Here is a 24,538-nt window from a genome sequence, read left to right on the forward strand (position 1 = left end):
CATATAATGGAAATATTTTTTTTTAATTGATATCGATGTTAGTGATTGCCAATAGATGATCATGGTCATTAAAGTTTTCTGGGGAAGAAGATATAGAAACGAATATTCTGAACAGAACCTGAAGGAACTGAGAAAACAGAACCTGAAGGAACTGGAAAAATATGTTTCAGGCTGTATTATATTTTCATCTAATACTGTACTTACTCTAAAGTAATACAAGTGTTTTTCCCCAAATATTTGCTACCAAAAGCCTGCTTCACATGCAGGTGATATTGCCCCAAGAGCGCAGCGGCAGCCTTCACACAAGATCAAAATAGTTTTCCAGAGCCTACTAGACGCTGCGATCAACTTCGCCAGATCTGAAAAAATTCGCTTGCGGCAGAGCATCCTTTAAATGTACAGGAAATTGCATGCATGCCGTTGACTGCCTTGTGGCTGTTAGCTGATGATGTACATGTATGTTTTGACCCACAAAAAAGTTAATTATTGCAGGCCCTTGCCATGGTTATGATTGTTTACATAAGAATGAGTTGGAAGGAATTACTGTATTGCCATGAGACTTCCCTGTAGCAGAACGAAAAAGGGGCTCTCTGCTGTTCTCATGTGTAATGGCATACTTGGAGTCACGGAGCGCTATCAGCATTTGTTTTTCTCACATTATGTGTATGGCTGCCACTATCTAATGTTGATGCACTGCATGGTAGTTGGGACTGATGGACATTTTGGTTTCTGCGTGACTGCCCTCGGGGTGATCATGCTACAAATTTGGACAATTTAATGGGTTTAAGCCAACCTCTTTTAAGAATTCAATATTTTTATGTATGCTGCAGCCTCGGAAGCAAAGCCAGGGTCCACCGGCTCGCACGGTGAACAATGCCAACATCAAGGAAGTGCCAATCTTGGATTACTTGCCGCCGCCCGAGCCTGAAAAGGCAACACTGCCTCCAGCAATTGAAGAGGTAACCTCCCCGACATGATAGCAATTTGTTGTGCTGAATGCTCTATACCGTCTATACGAAAAGCCTTCGAAGCAGCTATAAGCTTGTTTTGGGCAGTATGTAAGCAATGCTTTGGAGCAGGGTTGCTTAAACCTGTGTGCTCATGCAAGACCACATTTTATGTTTCTTTTCTTTTATCTCTTTTTTTTATTTCCAGGACGCAGCCACTCAAGAGCTTCGGCGTAAAATTGAGGAACAGAAGAAGCTGCGAGAACAAGTTATGCGTATCAAGGAAGAGCGTCGAAAACTGGCTGTCATGCAGCGACAGAAAGACTTGCTGGAGCAGAGGCTTCAAGCTACTGCACAACCACCAGGTACAGAAAAGGCAAAATGCAAAGTGTGACCTGAAATATCGCGCACGATAAGGAGTGAAACTTCAGGTGTCTATAGAGGCAAAGCATGCGCAAGAGAAACATTCTTTGCTGCACACTTGACGTGCTTGACTTATCAGTTTATTAAATTATGTCGCATTTCTTTTCTTGCTTGAAATTCTCGCCTACTTACGTTTACCGCACTGTTCTTGAACACAAAGTATTAGAATGCTAAACAGAATGTAAAGCAAGACACTAAACTTGCACGAATATTCGAATGGTTCGAATATTCGAGCGAAGAGTAGAGTATTCGAATTCGCTTTGATTCGAATTTAAATTATTGAAAATATTGAAGTACTCTTAGCAATGAACAAGTACAGTCTAACTCCCCTACAATGAACGCCGCTGCAACGAAAAATTCACGATCCCCAGTCAGCAGTCTATAGGAGTCAGTGCATAAATATTGTTGCCACAATGAACACTTTTTCTTCGATCGTCCCGCTTCAACAAAATTTCACAATGCACTTCCAGGCTCAGATACTTATTGCTATGCAGTAAACCAATCTTTAACATTTCAATGCATTTTCAGAGCCTGAAAATGCATCAACGAAGTCTAAAACACGCATTGGCACCACCGGAAACCGCTGCTGTTCAGCAAGCACGGGCGCTGCCATTGCTTGATAGCGATGGCAATGAAGACGTCCCTGTTTTTGTTTTGCCACTGGCTTGCTTTTGAGTCGCAGACGATCCGAAGCTGAAGCTCAGTTGCTCAGTTCATGGTTTCCTTCTTGCATCTGCTGGTGCAACCGCGGCACAATGCCTTTTTCGATTCCGATGCTTATCATTACGTTCGCGCTGGGCCAGTGTGGTAACTAATCAGAACGGCTGTTCGTTCGCATTATCAACAAAAATCAGCTAGCCACGAGTGATGGATGATAAGAACGGCATGGAATAATGCAATAGTCGCCGCTCCACCATACCCTGCCTCCATCTCGGCGTTGTCGGATACTTTTGACGGCAGACAGCTACTGGTGTTAATGCCACTGTTTGGTTCGTTCACGAAAGCGGTTTTAGGCGTTGTTTCAGCGTGCCTTTCACTATGGGCTCGCTATGAAAGCGTGAGAATCACATCATGACGCTGCTGGGAAATAATAGGATGCAGCGAACATTTTTTGAATTTTGAGAATAAACGTTCCTTTGTTTTGATCGCTCAGATCATCTATATATTTTTTTATTTCACTACAATGAAATTTTCGCTTCAATGAAATTTTTTCCGCGCCCCGTCAGTTTCGTTGTAGCGAGTTCAACTGTTAATGTAAATAATTTTGCATGTAAAGGTGGTTTCACTGCAGTGCAGTCACCGTGAAAGCACCTCTACAGGGTAAGTTTGCCCTGCCAGGAACCCCCCTTCAAGTTCATAGTTACCTGCTGCAACACTTTTTGAGCATGGTCAGAAAATGCTGCTGTTTGGTAGTTGAGGCTACCGAGAAAATGCAAGCCAAATACTATAGTGCAGCACACTGCCTGGAATTGACAGCAAATTCTCAAAGTCAGCTAAGAATTGCGCTCTTCTCTTGGCAAATGACACCACAAGCTTAAAAATACCTCGTCACAGCCATTGCATCAGCCATGGGCTGATTTGAGCATGGCGCTCTCAGTCGTTCCTTAAACTGCCACCTTTCCACGCATACGTGCGCATTTGCACTGACAAGCTGCGTATTCGAAGGAAAAAAAAAAGAAAAAGTGCTGAAGGTTAGATTTTCCCCTTATCATCCTTCCCTGCTGAGCTTCCTGTGCTTTCGTCGGGACATGAAGAAAGAATGCAATTGCAGCTTGCAACAAATCTTTGCAACTCCGCTTATACTGGACGGATTCTAAACATGCTTGCGGCGGCGAATTTGTGAGGCAATAAGCTTATTTTGAGAATCCATTCCATGGCTACTTGAAAAAGTGTTGCAGGGCCCCTTTAAATGAACCTATTACCCCCAAATCAATTCCTCATTTTATTTAGCTTGAAAGCTTGTTAAGATGGCTTATATGCTCTTTGTATAATAAAGTTTAAAAGGTTGTGTAATTCACAGGTTATCACTCGCATCCTACGGAAAGTCAAATCCTGCTACTTTTGAGTTGTCTGGCTTCCTTTAAATGAAAAAAAAAAAAAGCATTTGCATAGAGGCTTTATTTTAATTAAAAATATATTGTGCAGGTTAGTTAGGTCATGATAAATATACTCATTTTTCTTTATATGTCATATATACTATTCGAATCCGATTCGAAATTATTTAACCAAACTCAATATTCACTTCAAATTTGCTTTGAACCGAAAATTCACTATTCCCACAAGCCTACAATACACTTTAGGCTAGTGTGTATAGGGTATTGAAAGTTGTATACCGCAAAGTTGATTGGTTGCACTTGTCAAGCAGAATACATGATGATAAAGTGTACATACTGAGGGTAATAAAAAGGAATGTCAACAGCATGGTGCATTAGTTCTCCCCTTTTTAACCAGAAGGTCGCGGGGTCCAATTCTGGTTGCGGCGGCTGTATTTTAAATGGAGGCAAAATGTTAAGAGGCTTGCGTACTTAGATTTAGGTGCGCAGGAGAAACCCAGGTGGTCAAAATTTCCCGAGCTCTCAACTACAACGTCCTTCATAATCTGCATAGTTTTGGAACGTTAAACTCCAGGTATTATCGTTACTGTTAGTGTTTCTCTACTGTTAACTTTCGTTTTTATTGCACACATGCTTTGGTGGGGATAACAGTTATGCTTGGCTTTTACTGACTTAGTGTAGTAATTACCAAGGCACAACAGAGCTAAAGGAAAGCCTCGCCAATGGAGTGCATAGTCAATCAATGAACTTAATTAAAAATTTAATTACACATTTCTCCCATCTCATCAACGCATCCCATCAGGATGGGATGCGAAGCAGCAGCGTTGCGCACGGCCGCGATCGGCATTTTTGACTCATGCCTCGTCGGTGCCGTTGGTCTTCTGCTGCCGACGCTTGCGTTTGGCTTCCCTGGCGCGTGCCTCGTCGGTGTTGCAGGTGCGACGTCTCCATTCGCGAACGCGATCGGCTTTGCTAACCCTTGCAACACCGGCAACGGCCAGGTTAGGCCAAATCGTATCAACGCATGTTTCAGCGGGCGAAGGAGCTTCACTTTTCGGCGTCCTATCCATCGCTGATAAACGAGCAGGAGGAGTGTTTGCTCGATGCGCGCTCGAACTTTCTGAGTGGTTGAATGTAAAGCGAGAGAAAGGTGACACGTGGCGAGCGTGCGGCAGGCGAAGGAGAGAGTGATGTCACCGTGCACTGCAAGGGATAGCGTGACCTACTTGGCACTGCCCCAACATCTGCGGCAAGGGGAAAGCGGTGCGGTGCGTTGGCACGGAGACACAGACAGGCAGCGTTTCACAGGCTAGTCAAAGAGCTGCTTCACATCTAAAAATTATCCTGAGGAGCTGCACCCTTGGGACAGGAAGGGCGGGCCCTTCCACCTAATTGCGGGCCCTCTGGACAGCCTGTACTTGGACCTCCCTCTCCAAGATGGCGTTTGTTGTCCTCCAGCGCGTGGCGGGATTCTCTCTGGCCATCGCAATTGCCGCGCTCCTCAGCAAAACCAGAGAGTACAGCCACACGCACGCACTCGGCTACCGCGAAGGGGCGCATTTAATGTGGTTTCCTCGAGTGCACGGGATTTCAGCGTGCACATGATTTTTTTTTTTTTCTCGCGTGTGAGCAAAATCACAGATGAATCTTCTGGCTGCACTGAAGACAAGTATTTTTTTTTTGTTACTGCTTTTATTTTGGTCCAATTGGCAAATAAAAGCATTGCAGCTGCTGTATTTTTCTTATATAGATCATTGCAAAAAAGGTATCATTTCGTCTGTGACAGAGGCATTCTAGCATTCCCCGATACTGGGCTAGTCGGTGGAGACTGGGCTAGTTATTGTCGTTGAATCATATTGCCCTCCTATTGTTAGAGATCGTTTCACTATTTTATCGTGCACAGATATTTATCAGGTCAACCGAATTCCACTTATGCTCTAGATAATTAAGTGTGCTGATTGTGCCACTTAATAATGTGATAAGTAATTTTGCCACATTGTTGTGAAAGGCTACGATTAGCCGACTTGCATTTACTCCCTACGTCCTTCACAGTGGAAGTGCTTGAGTTATCATAGTCTCCTTTTTTCATCATCTGTATTTTGATTATGATATTGTAGCACAGTGGCAATATCAGTATCGTGTTCATTTACAGTTATCTATACTGCATCCAAATCAAGGGGTCGCACATGCGGCGGAACGGCATCTTTCAGAAAACCAAGTATCTGTCGAGGTAGACTACTGTAAAATAAAAAGTGTCGGGCTGCCATTTTTTTTTTTTTCTCCAGTGCCTCCGCCCCCATAGTTTCGAGCACATACGAATCTCTTGCAGAAGCATCACAATTTCAACTGCTCTAATTTGGGCAGCGCCAATCTACAGCAAAATAAGAACCCCATTTGAAAATAAAACGCCCTAGCGTTCACTTTGCCTCTCGTACACCTTGACCGGACATTTCTAAATGAACACAAAGTTATATAAAAGCGCAAAATCAATTTTTCTCGCCACATAGAAGCTTTGCCAACAGCGCAGCAGCCTTTTCGACCGAAAGAAAGAGCGCCGTGGTGCGGAGAAAAGAGCGGGCCACTTTCACCTCTGGAAACACGCGCTCTCTGTGTGATCGGGACGGCCGGAGAGAAACACGCCGCACGCTTGCGATCTCGGAGGCCATGTCCAGGGCATCCTCTGTCCTGACAGGCTCATTGCCAGAACATGTCAAGTAACATGTGCCGTCTCTCGCTGCAGTGAGGGTATTGCGGCCTAATGCTAGCAATAGATTTAGTGTAAGCTAAAGGCAACTGCTGAGTAACCGTTCACATCATTCTGAGAGTGTTTAATTGGGTCCTTGAGAGCTGAGGGTGAGGGGATGAAGCTTCACTTGGTCAATTAATAATGTTTACAAATTTCAGTAATTTGTTCGTAACTCCTTCCGTCACTCCTCCTTTCTCACTCCCCTTTCCCACCCCCTATGCTATTCCATACTATACCTGATTAGTGGAGCTTGCTGAATTTTCGTGGCATATAGCCGCTTCGCTATGCTAAAAACTCCGAGAAGGAAGGTTGAAGCTCAGCTTTAATAGCTCTGCTGTAGAAGATAGTTGAGTTGTCCTTGCTTGCATCAGGGATTACTGTAGTGTATTTTTATTTGCAGGCAGGTTACAAGCACTTGAAGGACCCCTCGCTAGGCTCCATAACAAATTTTAGTGAGACGCTGGCAGTTGTTCTATGTTTGAAAAAAGAGCATTATGCCACCAGAATTTTTTCTGTCAGTTCAATATGAGCTGAGAAAACCAGTGTTTTGAAGCGATGCGAAACAATTATGAGAGGAGGCGAGTCTGAAGCCCTTGCCACGCCTTACGTAGCCTTCGCGAGCCAAATCTCTTCCCTGCCCTCTCCGACATACAGTCACGTGTGCATGACGTCCCCTAGCAAGCCCAACCTCCAAGCACGTCTGCATCAGCGACGACGTTGTTTTGTTGACCAGTGTTATTTTGTTGTCCACTGCTGTTTGTACGGTATGGATACCTCGTTGCGCACTTGTTTGGAAACACTGGCTTAGATAAGGTAGAATAGATGAGCATATTGAGTGCTCAAACGCGCAGGACCATTAGTTTTGTTTGCAGGGCTTGCGTCTGCTTGATGTGCTAACCGCGGAGACACGATTGCATGCGAAACGCAGGCACACTAGCCCCACATGTTGTTGCAATTCACGGGTAAAAAAAATTAAAAGTAAGCAGGCATTACCTTTTTGTGTCTCGTTATTTATTTCAAGTTTTATTCATCGATTCTAGGAACAAATGACACAAACTACACATGTCATGTGAAATAATTTTGGCCATGTCATGTTCTACTGTTGGTGACGTCAGAGCACAGTCGTCTGCGTAGAAGATAGGCGTCACAGCACTACCGTTTACTAGGGCAATTCTTACGTCTGCATCATGCCCTCATTCTCTGGGCACGCGTTCGTGAAAGGAAGGGCAATCAACGTTCATCTTGAAATTTGATCCATTTCCGTGATGCATAGCATTGCAAATTTTGGCTGACATGAGCGTGAACGCCCTATGTGCGCGTTGGGCTCGTCAGCTCAAAATTGGCAAACTAAGTGAGGGGCCCTTTAAGAAAAAAAGAAATGCTAACATTGGAGCATGTAGATGCTGCACTGTCTGAACTTATTTTACAGCGAATGTGTACTACTGCATAACAAAAGTGTGCTAGCACTACTATTTAAAACTTGTTTTGTAGTGACAGATTTGGTAGCGCCTGTGAAACAGAGGTTGTTTAGGGCTTCAGAACATTCTTTGCTTAATGCAAAGGCGAAAATCGTATCATGACAACTGGTGTCCAAGCTGTGGAGAAATGTTAGCTTTTTGTGGTTGAAGTGTGAAAGTTGTATTTGCTACATTTTGTTGCAGTGGCCAGCGCGGCACCCAGTGCTCTGAGCACCCCAGCGGAGAAACCACAGGCTGTAGCGAGTACAAGTGCAAGTGTGAAGCAAAGACTCGGCATAAAGCCACCAGCACCAGCTCCTGCGCAGCAGGCAGAGTCTGTGCCTGTTCTTAAAAAAGTGGTGATTGTAAGACGAACTGGACAACAGCAGCCGCAGACTCAGCAACAGTCACCTGTAGCAACAACGGTGCCGCCAACTCCTAGCACAGCCAACCAAGTGAACACAGAGGTAGGAAATGGAGCATTCCTCATTTGACTCTGTTCAAGTTGTGTCTTTTTGTCAGCAAGAGTCTGTCTGCTGGTGCTCTGTACTATTTCTGCTTACTATTCAAGCAAAAATGAAGAAAAGAGATGATGTATGATGATCTGGGGAAATGATAAAAAAGAACAGGGAGGCCTAAGCGATTTTTTACTCTTTGAAAGCAAAACAAGCCTTCATTAACTTGGAAACTCATGTTTTGGAACTATCTTTATCTGAAATTTCTTGCATGACTTGGTGTCGAGAAAACGCTGTACCAAAAAATCTTACTGTGTATTTAGTAGTACTATATTTCTGGATATTTCATTCTAAACTGTGTAGGCACCAAGAAAGTCATTGTTTTACAGTTTTTATCGTTGTTGCACGCCATTCATACAGTAAAACCTTAATAACTCAACCTCTGCTGCAGTTTGTCCTGCATATGCAGTTAAACCTGTCTATAACGAACCTCCATACAACGAATTCCTCGATATTACAAAGTGTTTATATTCCCCTCCGTTACTCAATAGAAGCACCTGTATTTGCGACTTCTATGTAACAAAGCGGTAATGGGAGACAGCCTTGATACAACGAATTTTTCCTGCCAGCAAGCTAGAAACTTTGCCTTGAATTTTGTCAAATCGGTTCGACCATGCATTTTCTGCGGTTGTCTTTCCGATGATGAAGCACGAAGCGGCAGCGTCACGTTAGGTACGCTTTAAGCCCCAGTGACTTCGAGGTGAGAGCAAGCACTCCATTAGGGCATACGGGTGTGAGCGAGGCAGGCGGGCCGGTGCCCCTCAAGCCGTGGATGCTGCATGCTTGAATGTGCCCTTCCTTCAAAAAAAAAATATATATATAATAATAAATAAATAAAAAATTGTGTTGGCCGCGTCGCCCTTCAGTTGCTGCAGATGTCTCTGAACTACATATCTTTAAAGGGGCACCATGTGATGCCACTGAAGAAAAGGGGCGGAAGGGTAGGCTCTCGCTTCATGGTTCGAGTTCGTGCGGCTTATCATTTTTCCAAAAATTATTCCAAGGTATCCGCGCTATTCGCGCTTTTTTCTCGACGTCACACACGTGTGGGTGGTTTAACCGCACGCGCACGAGTGGCCCGCAATCACGTTAAGCTTTGCATTTTTTTTCTTTTTACAGCTAGTTGTCTGTCCGTAACCAGTATCAAACGAAAAAAAAAAAACTCAGTAAATAAAAAATACATATGACACAATGGGATTCGAACCCGGTTCCGCTCCGTGCCAGCCCTGTATTCTACCACTGATCCACGCCAGTACATAGAACTTGTTTCTAAACTGGCCTTAGGCAGGCTTTATGTCGGGAAAGGAATCTAGTTAATATGAGTAATAAAGTGTTTTAGAACATCAAAAGACCAGCCATGTGTCACACAATGCGAATGGCGTAACAAGTGGGTCATTCAATGCTCCAACCGATTAGAAAACCTGTTCCTATTCACCTATTAACTGTGGCACATACCCACTTCAAGCATAATTCTTAATCATCGTTAGCCACTGCATAAAAAAATTGCACAAAATTTCTAACAAGTGTGTAGCGAATAGCTCGCTTCTCCAAAGAATTACGAAGGATAACAGAGTGAATGCTGGCCTATACACAATAATAATTATTATTTATGGTGTAGTGGGTACCCAGCAGTGTGCTTGTAGCAGTTACCCAAATAGTGTTTGGAAAATGCTCTGAAAGGCCGCTCTTCTAGCTTTCGCTGTGACTGTGTTGCGCGTTCCGTGCAGGCCTGGCTTTATTTTTTATTATTGTTGTGTCCATTTTCCTCGGCTTCATTATTATGTTGTGGTTCTCTTTCGCAGGCATGCATTTTAGCTATCTATAAGGCATACCATGGGCTGCTCTCTAGTCATCATCAGGACATGCCTTAACATTCTTTAAAGAAGTTTTAGCATTGCATTCAGCTGTATTTTTAGACTCTCCAGCATATTATGTGCATTTGATTCGAATAAATATGGTAGATCATTCAATGGCAACTGATATTATGAATCTCGCATAACGAAGTGGTACGCAATTCTCATCATAAAGTGTGCCTGGTGAGTGTAGTCCAAACGAGGTCGTGGCACTTTTCAGATGGGTCCTCCACGGGGTATGGGAAGTCTGCGAGGCCGAGGTGGTGCAACCATAGCCAGTCGCATTGGGCCTCTGCGCACAGCAGGCCTGGCAGCAACCGGTACACCTGGTGCACCGCGGAAGGTCATCCGCATTGTGTCTAACAATGGAAGGCTGCAGGCAGTGAATGCTGCTGGAGCAGCAGGAATAATGCCACCACGGCTGATGGCCCCTGGTGTGCCGACAGTGCGGCCTCAGGCGAGTTCCATCCGGCTTTTGCTTGGCCTGTGCACTGTCCTTATCACTTACAGGAGTCGACCCCTGAGTATGACTTTTGTAATACTGCTGTAACTATGGGGTGCATTTCATAGCACAGTAAAATGTGGTTAATAACTACCTTACGGGAACAGAAAAAAAAAATTCTGCGGTGGCTTAGTTTGGCTATGCCAGGTGTCAGCGATGTCCGAATGAATGTAGTCAAGGCAAGGTTCAAATTTTAAGGAAAACTGTATTGTGCTAAGTTACAGGTGAAACGGCAGTGGTTACATGTATAAGGAAACTGGACTCGGTGCAGAAGCTCGATCGGCTACGTTCGACGCCACTCACGTCTCGGCTCGCTCTGCAATGCGTTGCTCTGCGGTCCCGGCTCGAATCTTGGCTCGTTCTCCTCTCTCTGGAGTTGCGTTGCTATGCGGTCCCGGCTCGAAGGCTCACTTTTGTTTTTTGAATGTTCGTTGAACCAATGGGCAACCGCGCCGAGTGGACGCGCTCAAGGCTCGCCACGTTAACGCAGTGCAGCGTTTCCCGTGCAAGCACGGAGACGCTGCCGGAGAATGAGACGCTGCCGGAGAATGAGACGCTGCCGGAGAATTCAGCTGTGCGAACTCGAGTGCCGCTGACACGGCCCTCCCGAAATTGCGCCTGTCCTCAGGCGTGCGTGTCGTTAGATGGCGATGGTTCCGTAACTTCTAGGAGCGGCTCCTTATATCTACGAAGCTGCTTCACGTTGACGATTTTTTGGTTGATCATGCCCAATGTGTGGGACACGCTTTGGATCTCGGCCCTGTTTCCTCCGACGAGGGCCGTTATCTCGAACGGACGTCCCTTCATAGCGAGGATCTAATGTGCCTCGAGCGCTCAACTCAAGCAGGACGAGGCCCCCGTTATGAACCTCGGAGTTCGCCGCTTCTTGTCTTGTCGGACCGTTGTTTTGTGCTGACTCTGCAGTAGCCTCTCTCTTGTCTCCGCACGTCCCCTTGCCAAGTCGTGCTGTCTATGAGACTCGTCGATGTCTCCCTCGACTGAGGCGAGGTTGAGCTCAGTCGAGAGAGACATCGACTCATGCATTTCGACTCATGCACGGGTCGTAGCCGTGCATGAGTCGAAATGGGCTGTGGCCACTGTGACGATGCTTCGTGGCGTTGATTGCTAGCGTTGCTCGGGGTAGTTCCTTCTGCCATTTGTCCTTGTTGTTTAGCATTTTGCGTAGCACCTGTTTCAATGTTCCTACCATTCGCTCAATCAGTCCGTTTGATTGTGGCCAGTACGGTGGGGAGTTATGATGAGCAATTCCCAGTCTGTGATGGAATTGGTTGGTTTTCTTGTTCACGAATCCCTTGGCTTGGTCCGTAATAATGACGCTGGGAACTCCAAATCGCGGAATCCACCGGTTTGTCATGAAGTCAAGGTAGTGCGTCGACGTAGTGCTCGGTACGGTCACGGCGTCCATGTATCTCGTGGCGCGGTCGATACACACGAGGATGTGGTCTCCCTTCTCGTTTAGCGGACCCATGTGATCCAGGGATATCACCGCGTTTGGCTCAGTAGGAATATCGCGTGGGATGAGGCAACCTTCGTTCCGTGTCGTGCTGGCGTTGATAGTCTGGCACGTGTGGCAGGAGTCAACATACTCGCGTATGTCTTTTCTCATCGATGGCCACCAGTACTTTCGCTGGATCAGGTCTCTTGTCTTCTCGACGCCTAGGTGGCCGTTGTTGTCGTGGAAAACGATCATCACACTGCTTCGGAGGGCAGCGGGAATGATCACCCTCCGACGGACCCGTCCTCCCTCGAGAGATTTCTTCACCAGTATGTCGTTTTCGATCTCGTAGTCTGAAGATTTGTGCTTGGCCTCCTCCCGAAATCTTTTGCATCAGTTTTGCAGTCCGTATCCCTCTCCTGAAACTCGCATAGGCAACTGTGTTTGCCGACCACTACTGCGTAGCAGTGGAGGTCTCGGGTCGAAACCCCCTGGTCTAAAGCCTCTGCAGATTCCGACTGCCTCGAGAGTGCATCAGCAGCGGAGTTCTGGCGTTCTGGCTTGTGCTTGACGTCGAAGGTGTACTCTGCTAAGTCGAGCGTCCACCTCGCAAATCTGCGGTTGCTGGCTCCCTTCTGGACGAGGTATGACAAGCTGAAGTTGTCCGTGAACACTGTAAAACGAGGGCCTCCTCTCAGGTAGACCAAAAACTTCTCAGTGATCACCCAGTGGAGCGCCATGCACTCGAGCATATTAGAGTGTAGACCATGATCGTGCTCGTTTAGTGATCTGCTTGCGTACTCTATGATTCGCTCCTTTCCGTCTTGAGTTTGAGAAAGCACCGCACCCAGCCCGGTTTGCGAAGCATCGACGTGAACGTTAGTCGGGCAGTCTGGGCGGAAGCTCGTCAAAATCGGCGGGTTCTTCAAGGCGTGTTTTATGGCGTTGACGGTTGCTTCATGAGCGTTAGTCCATACGAAAGGAATGTCCCTCGCCAGAAGGTGCCGTAGCTTGTGCGTGACCTTTGCAAACTCCGGTATGAACTTTCGGTAGTGGTTAGCGAACTGCAGGAAGGAGTACAGCTTCCTTGCGTTGCGATGCGGCTCGAACTTCTCGACAGCGGCAACTCTGGATTCGTCCAGTGTTCGTCCTTCGGCGAAGATCACGTAACCCAGGAAAGATACTTTGTCTTCAATCAACTGGCATTTCCGGAGATCCATCTTCAAGCCGTTGATCACGACTCTCCTGAGTGCTTCGTTCAGCAAATCCAAAGCCTCCCTCACTGTTGTGGCTCCCTGCCCGACATCGTCCATGTACGTAGCTGTCCTAGGTAAGCCATCGAACGTGCGACGCATGACTCTTTGCATGGTCTGAGGGGCCTTGCGAAACCCAAAGGCCATTCGAAGGTATTCGTACTTTCCGTCTGGAGTGACGAATGCGGTCTTGTGTACGTCGTCCGGCTTCATTCGTATAGTCAGAAATGCCGTCTTCACGTCCAACACAGTGAAGTAAGCCGATTTGTCGCGCATGACATCGTCAATAATGTCTTCCATGACAGGCATTGGATAAGAAGGGTTGATGGTTTTCTCGTTGAGCTTGCGATAGTCGTGTACCATTCTTCGTGGAGTCGTCGGGTGGTGCGGTTGGTCGACGACTATCGTTGGAGCACCGTACTCACTTTTGCTCGGCCTTATGATGCCCTTGGAGAGGTAGTCATTCACCTGTTCTCGGATGAACTTGCGATCAGCTGGTGAGCACCTGTACGGCCTCGATGACACTGGTATATTGTCTCTGAGTTTGATGCTGTGTTCAGTGTAAGGACACACGCCTAAAGTGTCGCCTTTGGAAGTGAACGCTTGGTGATGCCTTAACAGAATTGCGTGAAGTTGTTCCCTCTCTGCCTTGGTGGCATCCTTCATTACCTTCCGTGTGGCGTCTTCGGCTAGACTCGTGAAGTCTTTGTCGGGTGCGGGACATTTCGTGTTGAGGTGCACGTACCCTTCGTCTTTGGAAACACTCTCGCCCGATTGCCGGCAGAACGTCACAATAAGCGTTTCCCCGGTGCGGTGTAGTGTGCCTTGTTTCGGGGGTGGCACTTCGGACAATGAAAATTTTCCGGAGGGCTCGACTGGAACGATAGTCGATAGTCACATCGTTTGACGTGTGAAACGTTACGTCGACGTTCGCGACTCGTCGCCAGTCTGATCCCAGAATCAGGTTGATGCCGCTGGGCAGTTCCGTTACCACGACATCTTCGAGTCGCACATTCGTGGTGCCCAGTGTCACATCAAGCGTTGCAGCCAGAGTTGGGCGTATGCTGCGGTTGAGAACTTGAATGTTCTCGCGCGATACCCATGCGTGCGTGGGAATGTCGTCCGTCAAGGCATTGGCACTCATGATGGATAAGTTGGCGCCACTGTCAATGCACACGCGGACGGGTCGGTTGTTAGCAGTACCGGACACTATTGGTAATGTGCCGCCCGTCGAATGCAAAAAACAGTTCGCTTGCCTAGGTGACGTAGTCCCTGTTTCGTGGCTGCTATTGTCCGTCTTCGCTCGTTTCTCGTCCGCTCTGATCGTTGCTGGCGTTTTCGGCTTTCTACAATCACGGGACAGGTGACTGATGTCGCCGCAGTTGAAGCACGAGCGAGCAGAGATGGGCTGCGGGTGTGGAGCTCCCGAGAAATCGTTGGCGGGTTGGCCTTCGGCAAGTTGGCAGAGCTGCTGGCTGGCACCCGCTGGTTCGAACCCTGACCACGGCTCGCTGTAGACAGACGGTATCTTGCCGTTCTCGGCACACACGGTCGTGCGACGCCTCGCGTCGAGCAAAGCCGCTCTGTCAATGAGTTCGGTTACTGGGCCACACAGCTGCACTGCGAGTGGGTTGGCCCATGTGTCGTCCTCGATGCCGCTGAGAATGAGGGAAATTCGTTCTTCCTGTGCTAAACGGTACGGCGCCTTGTTCAGAATGGCGTTCTTCGAGTACATGTACTCGACGATGGTCTCGTGGCTCTGAAGGCGTCGCTTCGTCTGCAGTTCGAGGAACTCCTGCATTGTCAGCTTTCGTTTGAATCGGAGAATGAGCGCTTCTTTCCATTGCTCCCAGGTGTCATACTGTGAGCTGTAGGCGCTGTGCCAATCCTTGGCAGATCCCGTCAAGCGGCTTGGTGCTGTCACCGTCAGCGATGGCGTCCAGTGGGCGAGCGCTGCGATTCTCTCCACTTGCTTAATCCATTCGTGAGCATTTTGTTGCGGCGTCCCATCGAACGAGGGGATTGAGGATGACGTGTCGCTTGTGGAATGAATCTGGATCGGGCTCGTCGTCGGTGGACCTCTCGACAGCGTGTTGGCGAGCAGGGTTTGTGTGTTCACGAGCGCGGCGAGGATCTGGGCCATCGAAGGTTCTCCCTCGTGCGTTGAAACGGTCGGCGCGACGGGGCGTGCCGCGTCTTGGTTGGTGCCGTCGTTCAGTGACCGTGGCCGCGTCGAACCCGAGGACATCGTTATGTCAGCAGGGACGGAATGGTGCAGCCCGAGGGTTGGAGTCGTCACCCGTTCCGTTGGCAGTGAAGCGTTCTGATGGGCTTCGTGCAATGTCTCACGTTCACTCGTGGTCGTACGGTTAAGCTGGGCTCGCAGGCTGCTCAGTTCAGCGCAAAACCTCGCGTTGTCGGCGGACAGTGTCTCCAGGTGCGCCTGCCTGTCGTCGTAGTAGGCAGCCTGGTCCTTCGTTGACGAGTCCGTCGGCTCTAGGGCTTGGCGAGTGATGTTCTTGCGATGAGCTCGTCCTTTCGTCTGGAGCACCGTAGACCTCGTGCTCTCAGCTCGTCGACGAGTTGCTTTTTCGTTGCATTGGCCATCGTGCTGTGGTCGAGGGTCGTGAACACGCTTTCGACAATGGTCGTTTCGGAGTCCCGAGACGATGTACGGCGTGGCGTCGCTCCTTCTCGTGGCGTCGTTCCCTCCTCCGCATGCAGCTCGGTCGATTCACATCCTGTCGGCTGCGCCATGTCAGCGATGTCCGAATGAATGTAGTCAAGGCAAGGTTCAAATTTTAAGAAAAACTGTATTGTGCTAAGTTACAGGTGAATCGGCAGTGGTTACATGTGTAAGGAAACTGGACTCGGTGCAGGAGCTCGATCGGCTACGTCCGACGCCACTCGCGTCTCGGCTCGCTCTGCAATGCGTTGCTCTGCGGTCCCGGCTCAAATCTCGGCTCGTTCTCCTCTCTCTGGCGATGCGTTGCTATGCGGTCCCGGCTCAAAGGCTCACTTTTGTTTTTTGAATGTTCGTTGAACCAATGGGCAACTGCGCCAAGTGGACGCGCTCAGGGCTCGGAGTCCACGTTAACGCAGTGCAGCGTTTCCTGTGCAAGCACGGAGACGCTGCCGGAGAATGAGACGCTGCCGGAGAATTCAGCTGTGTGAACTCGAGTGCTGCTGACACAGGATATGCGGGGTGTGAGCCCTCAGCCTCTTGGTGATGCCACTTTGCTAGACGTTTCTTCCTTTACTTTAAGTGCCAACCACTGGCACGCATATGCTCGCATCTACGCGTCAAAGCGTCAAATGCGCCTCTCGGCATTGGCGTCGGAGGGGCATATGCGAGGAGGCGCGAGAGATCAAGCCGGGCTTGATATTTTTGCCACGCGTACGCTACGTCACCACGCGTACAGCGGCGCCAACCATCCAGGGGCCGCGCGCCAACCATCCAGGGGCCGCGATGCCTCGGAACGTTATGCCTAATGGCCGCCGCTTTGAAGGCACGGCCGAGTGCTGGAAGCAAGCACGGAAACTACCGTATTTACTCGATTCTACCGCGCCCTCGATTGTAACGCGCACCCGGTTACCACGACGGAAAAAAAAAACAACTAAGACATCGATTGCAACGCGCACCCATTTTTCTTGTTGGCCCGCGCGATCACACCACTCGGGAAAATGACTCCTTTCGAGAGCGTCTTCCGTTTAAATATGAGGTACGGGGGAAGCTTGTGCCTATCTGACGTGCAACGGAGCATTGCTGTCGCTCTAGTTTTACCGTGGCCCGATGTCAGCACACGAACTTGCTTCGCCCCCTTCTCCTCGACGGTTGTGGTGCCAGGCATGTCGAATTAAAGAGGCGTGTAATCGGCATTCCCGATTTGCCCAAGCAGGTAGCCGTTGTTGTGCCGCAAGTTTAGGACGAACCTCTGAAAACTGTGAAGCTTTTCTTCGTACTCCTCTCGAAACTTTTTGCATATGCCCGTTCACCTTCGGAGCGAAAAGCTTTTCCTCTTCTTAAAGTTAGTTAGCCAGCACCTGCTCGCTTTAAACTGGCTCCGCATTAGCCCTTTTTCTATTCTAAGGCTAACTGCATAGCCCGCACTTGGAGCAGTTCTGTCGTCACGGGCCGCTGTGCCGCTCGCTGCTCAAGCACATACTCGCCGAGCAGCTCTTCAATTTGCGGAAACCGAGCCTGCTGTGGTCCACTGAAGCCTTTGCGTGAAGCTTTGCTGTCGACAATCTTCTGCTTTTGTTTCTGCTAGTCCTGCACGCACGTTTCGGTAACTCCGAACTTCCGCGATGCGGTCCATTTCCGTCCGTTTCTACACGCGCGATGACTTTTCTTTTAAAAGCAGCATTGTGGTGCACTCGAGTTTTTTGAGTCGCTCCTTCCATACCGTCGACACTAATGCACTACAACATGACGAACTCCTCAGCACACGTACGAAGTGCCGCATATGGGAAACATATACAGTGAAAGCTCGTTAATTCACACCTCATTATTTCGAAATTTTGGATAATTCGAAATGGTCGCCGCAGTCCGGTCCGCAGTGCATAGGAGACCATGTGTAAAACGATTCGTTCATTCGAACAGAAATTTCTGCCTCTACGGATAATTCGAAGCGCGCGCCGCCGAGCGTCATCATCGTCAAACACTAGTGGAAGCTTTTACGGTCGAACGATAGGTAGCACGACCAGTGTTTTCGAGCTTCAAGTGGCCTCCGAGCAAAGGGCGAGCAAAGTATGGCCTCCGAAATACAGGAAGCATTTTTTTTTCGTAGTCCTCCCGCTATCTCAGCGCCTGGCGCCACTTGTACGCGGGAGTCGGGACCCACGGGACGCTGAGGAGTCGGCGGAGTAGTCCTAGCAGTCCTAGGCCGCTCCCGGCAGCGTCACTTTGTTCCTCGAGCACGTTGATCGTTCACGAATGATTTTGTGCGCGGGTGACAGGAAGGACTTCGGCATTACGCTGCTCACTGCCATGCACATGTTGGTGCACGCATGGGAACAGGTGACCGCGACCACAATCGCAAACTGTTTCTGCCACAGTGGATTTGCAGCTGGAAGTGCGCAGGATAGTTGTGACGTCGACGTGGATGGGGCTGAGGAGCTCATGCCAGTGGCATTGCGCGACACTCTTCGGGGCGTACGTTTTGCCGATTATGTTGAAGTTGACACCGGTGCATCGGTGTGTGGTGCCCTGACTGATGAGGACGTTATCGCTCAAGTAGCCGGTGCGCAGCCTGATGCTGAAGAGCCAGAAGGTGAGGAAGACGAAAATGACGAAGCGCCTGTGCGCCCGTCAGCTTCTGCGGTGATGGAGGCACTTAATGTGGCGCGTCTCTTCTTCAGCTTTGAAGAGGGTGAAGAGGATTCCCTGCGCCGCGTCCGCGCGCTGGAACAGAGAGCCACAGCTGTGGCATTCAGAGAAAAGAAGCAGATGGTCATCACCGACTTTTTTGGCCAATGAATATTTTTCGTGACCCCACCCCCGAAATCCACCCATTTTTGCTCACTTTCAATATTTCGAATTTTGTTTAATTCGAAATTTCTCAGCGTTCCCGTGGAATTCGAGTTAACGAGCTTTTACTGTAGGCAGAAATGGCCGACGCGCCATGCCGACGCACGTAGGGGGTGGCCATTTTGGAAGTGCCGATGGCAATAGAATGACCTTATTCATTTTTTTTTTTTCGTACTCGATTCTAACGTGCATGCGATTTATGAACTCACTTAACCGGAAAAAAGGTGCGCGTTAGATTTGAGTAATTACGGTACCCCAAACGTTCCTGAATGACCGCTTCGTAATCTAGAACGACAACGACACAACGAACGACTGCGAGTGCTACCAGCGTGACGCGGTTTCATGCCGAGTTCGAGCGACGCGGACAAATCCAGCGAATGCCGGCCGGCTATGCTTGCGCCGGTCCCAAGTGCGATCGTCGGCCGAGCGAAAGGAGCATCTCGGTGTTCTGCTTTTACCTGTGATTTTCTGTGCTAAAAACGAGTGTAAACAGACTTTTTCCAAGCTTTGAGCATGAGACCTCGCCTACCACGGAGGCAATTCAGAGCGGTGCCATCTGCATCCAGCGTAGGCCTCTACCCTCTAGTTCGTATGAACCAGCACATGCGAGGAACATCGGCTGAAAAAAATCTACGGTTGTTTCCGTCGCAACATAGACACTATATACGACGCCCGAAACATTGCATAGTGCATACAGAGGAGTTTTTATCTGCACTGTGTTTGTTTTCAACATCGGTATTCATCATCGCTGAAAGCGTACCTTGCACTAGCCAACACATTTCGGTGATGTGAAAATGTACGTACTTATAGAAAATGTATTCGCGGATTGTACGACGCTGAAACATTCGTTGGCTTCGGTGCAAATCGTTTCCGTGTGTTTCCAAGCTAATAACAAGCGTGCGCTGGTTGGTAGCAGTGTGAGGTGACTTCGTGTCGGGTACCACCAATGCTGACACATTCAGCTGTCAGCGTTATCATTTCCATTCACGTACAAGACAGAAACTCGAGCGTGCGTTGCTGTGGTGATCGAAAAAGAAAGTTGCATGGTTAAGTGCTGCTGGTATTGCCTGCTATTTCACTTCTCGCTTCTTCTGCTTCTCTGCCACGCTCAGTAGCACGTACGTTGTTTGGAGGCATTCTAACACACACATTATTAATTTATAGTTCATTCTGATACTCATAGCTATAGACATACAATGGCACTTCTCCGTCGTTTTACAGTTTACTATAATATAATACACGTTTTGTTTACAGCTGGACAGATAACTAAAAACCTGATTTGAAATCAGCTCCTTGATGACACACGATAGCAGGAAGAGAAGATCACCACATGTATGCACAGAATGAATAAAGGTGCACTAGTATGGTACTGCACTTTGCATAGAAGAAATGCAAAGAGTACCTCATGTGATTATGAGACCTTTCAGAACTGTGCATGTATTTATCTGTTCCTCCAGACTGTAATGAGCTGAAGATATTATTAGATGGCTTCGATCATTGAATCTTTGTATGTGTTTCCAAGGACTGCTTCATTTCTGTTCAGTTTTTTAGTATATGCATTAACTTCAATTATATATGCATGCACTTAAGCATATTCAGTTTAGCTCTGTTAGAAAACTTGTTGAAATTTTTGTACGGTGCTCTGGAGCAATCCTATGACCAGTATCTGTCCCATCAAAAATTTTGGGCATGCTTTATTGCATTATAGGGTATTTTGACTATTGATGACATGTGAAAGCCTTCTATACAGTGCTTGGCTGCAATCTCAAAACCAATGTCTGTCTCATCAAGAAGTGTCAGATGCATTTTGTAGATGGTAAAGAATATTTAAACTACCAGCAAAGTGCTAAAGCCTTCAACACAGCTCTGATCCGCAATCACCATCCAGCTTAGAAGTCATTTGTAGTGCTCTCTAACACGTTCAAATAAAGTTAGCAAACACCGGATTGATCTACTTAGTTTGGTTCGTCATACCAGTGTGCCTGACTTTTTGGAGGCACTTGTATTATAATAATGTTCCATTTCTCCCATTTCTTACTGGGGTGCACTCAAGGGTAGTGATATTTGTTTACGTTGGCACACTTATTGTGATATTACTGTTTAAATCTTTTCATTTTGTATATATGTACGCCACTCCTGCAGTAGCCTCACACTGGGCTGCCGTATTTGAAAATAAATATACCATCCGAAAGTGTTCCACGCTGTGCTCGGTTCCAATCTGATCACTAATATCTGTTGCATCCTGATGTGTCGGGTGTGATTTATTGCATTGGAGAACATTTTGGCTGCCTTCCATGAAGGGTTCAGTTTCAGTATTATGACCGATATCTGTGACTTCATGAAAAGTTAGGTGCAGTTTGTCGTTTTAAAGAATACTTTAACTACAGACAACGTCCAGAAGTCTTCATACAGGGTTCAGTTGCAGTCCTATGACCACTATCTGTTCTATCATGAAAGTTTCGGGTAGAGTTAGTTGTGTTAGAGCATATTTTGACTAAGAAAAAAATGCCCAGACGCATCCTACGTGGCACTTGGTTCCATTCTTATGACCAGTATTTGTTGTATCATTAAGAGCAAGATGCGGTTTCTTGCATTAGAGGACATTTACAATACGCTTATCATTCAAAAGCCCTCCGCACAGGGCACAATTACAACCTCATGACCTAAATTCGTCACATCAGGAAGAGTAGGGTGTGGGTTGTTGCATTGGAAAACATTTCGGCTGCAGACAACGTTCAAAAGCCTTCTATACAGGGTTCAGTTCCAATATTATGACCGATATCTGTGACTTCATCAACAGTTGGGTGTGGTTTGTCACTTTAGAGAATACTTTGACTAAAGACAACGTCCAGAAGTCTTCCATACAGGGTTCAGTTCCAATATTAAGACTGATATCTAGGACTTCATAAGCAGTTGGGTGTCGTTTGTCGTTTTACAGAATACTTTGAATAACGACAACGTCCAGAAGTCTTTTATACAGGCTTCAGTTCCAATAATATGACCGACATCAGTGACTTCATGAACAGTTGGGTGTCGTTTGTTGTTTTAGAGAATACTTTGACTAAAGCCAACGTCCAGAAGTCTTTCACACAGGGTTCAGTTCCAATATTATGACCGACATCTGTGACTTCATGAGCAGTTGGGTGTCGTTTGTCATTTTAGAGAATACTTTGACTAACGACAACGTCCAGAAGTCTTCTATACAGGGTTCAGTTCCAATATTATGACCGACATCTGTGACTTCATGAGCAGTTGGGTGTCGTTTGTCATTTTAGAGAATACTTTGACTAACGACGTCCAGAAGTCTTCTATACAGGGTTCAGTTTCAATAATATGACCGATATCAGCGACTTAATGAACAGTTGGGGGTCGTTTTAGAGAATACTTTGACTAAAGACAACGTCCAGAAGTCTTCCATACATGGTTCAGTTCCAATATTATGACCGATATCTGTGACTTCATGAGCAGTTGGGTGTCGTTTGTCGTTTTAGAGAATACTTTGACTAACAACAATGTCCAGACGTCTTCTATACAGGGTTCAGTTCCAATAATGTGACCGGTATCAGTGACTTCATGAACAGTTGGGTGTGTTTTGCCGCTTTAGAGATTACTTTGACTAAAGGCAACGTCCAGAAGTCTTCCATACAGGGTTCAGTTGCAATATTATGACCGACATCTGTCACATGATTAAGTGTCAGGCACAGTTAGTTTCATTAGAGCACATTTCGACTATGCAAAATGCCCGAAGGCATTCTATGCAGTATTTGGTTCCTATCTTATGACCAATATCTGTTGTGTCAATAAGAACCAGGTGTGCTTTGTTGCATTAGAGGATATTTCGAACACACACATCAGCTGAAAGCCTGCTACTCTGGCCTCAATAGTAGTCTTATGACTGACTTAAATCTGTCAAATCATGAAGTTTCAGGCGTGATTATTAAGTTGAGTGCTATAAAATATGAAGTGTAATTATACTGAAGGTACCAGCATATTCACGATATTGTTAATAAATTTTGTAGTGCAGGTATAGAAACCCAGTGGTTTGTAAACCTGATTAAGAGGGCAGCTGCTGCCTCATTCACCGAAGAGAGGAGGGGGAGCTTAATGTCAACTCCATATATTAACATAATAGGGAGGGGCACACCGATGTTGATTTCTGGTGCATACCACTGTAGTTACTTTGGGCACTGGAATGTCAATTACTTCTAAAATAGTCTAAACTGTGGTGGGTGAAGCACTATCAATTTTTTAACGTGTTCTCATATCCTCTAAAACATATAAACCCGCTCCAGTTAGAAACGTGCCGTTCTGTGCTGAACTTGGACAGTTCTAAGCCAAAAAGTCAAGCAACGCTGTGCATCGCCCTTGGACGTGTGGGTGCAACGCGGTTGACGTGTGTCAGTGGTTGCGCGCCCTTTTCCTCCACAGGCGCGACTAGACGCTTTTGACGCGTAGGCGCGTGCATATGCGTGCCAGTGGTTGGCACTTTAATGTTTTCGCAGCATGTTAAGCTTTTTTCTGTTCGTTCTTTTTGCGCTCAACTACCAATTTCCTGGCGACTACTACGGCATCCGATAAGTTACGCTTCTCTGTTCTACTGTGCTGCGGTGCAGCAATTTTACTCCCCTTCTCATGGCATATCACAGTAGCAAACATTTCACTATACATACACTCAAACCTCGATATAACAAAATATTGATTGTGACAAAGTAATTGAAAAATATTCTTGCAATAACTATAGTGTTAAAAATGAACCTTTATTGCAAATTTCCGGGTATAAAGAACCTATTTTCGTGTAAGATGCCACTTTGTTATAATGAGGTTTGAGTATACCTCCACTGATACCTCTGCGCATGTGCACAAAATGATATGCCTAAGCTGCTGCTTCTCTGCCTATCTGCACTGCTGAACACTAGTCTCGCTCTCCTTCGCCATGTCTATATTTTCTGTACTGTATTATCACCATTCTACTGCATTTACTTGCGTAATGAACACAGCCCCCCCACCTTGGTGCTTGAAAAAAAAAATTTTTTTGTAATGTATTTGTACATTTGTTTCAGTGTGATTGCCAGTGCTGTTGACAATCGAAACGTTAAAACATATCATAAAATATTGATGAAATAAAAGTCAAAACATAGTTTATCAACCATGCTAAATAGTTGCGAGCAGCGAGAGTGCAGACGTCGATCGAAATTTAAAAGTCGCGCCTTCTGCAGCAGAACTCCATCTGGCCAATGCAGAAGAAACCATTTGCCTATAGTGCTGCACAAGCACAGCGGCACGAAAGCAAAGCAAAAAAACAAAGCAGCCACCGCACGACGTGCACCCGTAACATGCGTGCACCACCATGTGAGGCTACATTTTTGTTGACAATCGGCCAGTACGCTAGCAACACAGCCGATTTTAAACTTGCAGCTGGTTGAGGATGCGCTGGAGCATGGGAACTGAGCAACTGGATGACCCTTTCTGTGTCGATCAGAGCACGTTACCCTGCACATGTGCTATCCACACAGCCGTGCTGCACGTGCTGGGACACCTGCGGTTTTTTGTAGCTTGAGGCTACAAAAAAAAAGTTCGCCGCGCATATCGCGGGCCAACACAAGGACAGTTTTCCCCCTTGTAGAGAACGAAGTTCACGAATAAAGGATCTTTAGTCCTGCCACTGAATTTAAGGACAGCAGCAGTTGGGCAGAGAGTTTTCTTTTAGTACTCTCATGTGAAATTTTTGCTGTTATAACTCTCTTCACCTTTTTTTTCTTGCGCAATGAACGCCCCTTCCCCCTAATTGACATCAACTTTTCT

At 47.1% G+C, this 24,538-nt stretch overlaps 1 protein-coding gene across 4 annotated transcripts in view; it reads left to right on the forward strand.

The window, feature by feature from the left end:
* The window catches only part of LOC119187664 (uncharacterized), a 103,966-nt gene that overhangs the window by 70,193 nt on the left and 9,235 nt on the right, over positions 1-24,538 (forward strand). For 3 of the 4 annotated variants that reach the window (XM_037435749.2, XM_037435754.2, XM_037435760.2), the window contains 4 exons: positions 831-959; positions 1,156-1,312; positions 7,832-8,094; positions 10,216-10,452. In XM_037435749.2, the coding sequence (XP_037291646.2) occupies positions 831-959; positions 1,156-1,312; positions 7,832-8,094; positions 10,216-10,452 (786 nt within the window). The remainder of the gene's footprint in view (positions 1-830; positions 960-1,155; positions 1,313-7,831; positions 8,095-10,215; positions 10,453-24,538) is intronic. The other variant, XM_037435764.2, reaches the window with a different exon arrangement.

Source organism: Rhipicephalus microplus, chromosome 1, assembly GCF_043290135.1.
Source record: "Rhipicephalus microplus isolate Deutch F79 chromosome 1, USDA_Rmic, whole genome shotgun sequence".
Classification (NCBI taxonomy): domain Eukaryota; kingdom Metazoa; phylum Arthropoda; class Arachnida; order Ixodida; family Ixodidae; genus Rhipicephalus; species Rhipicephalus microplus.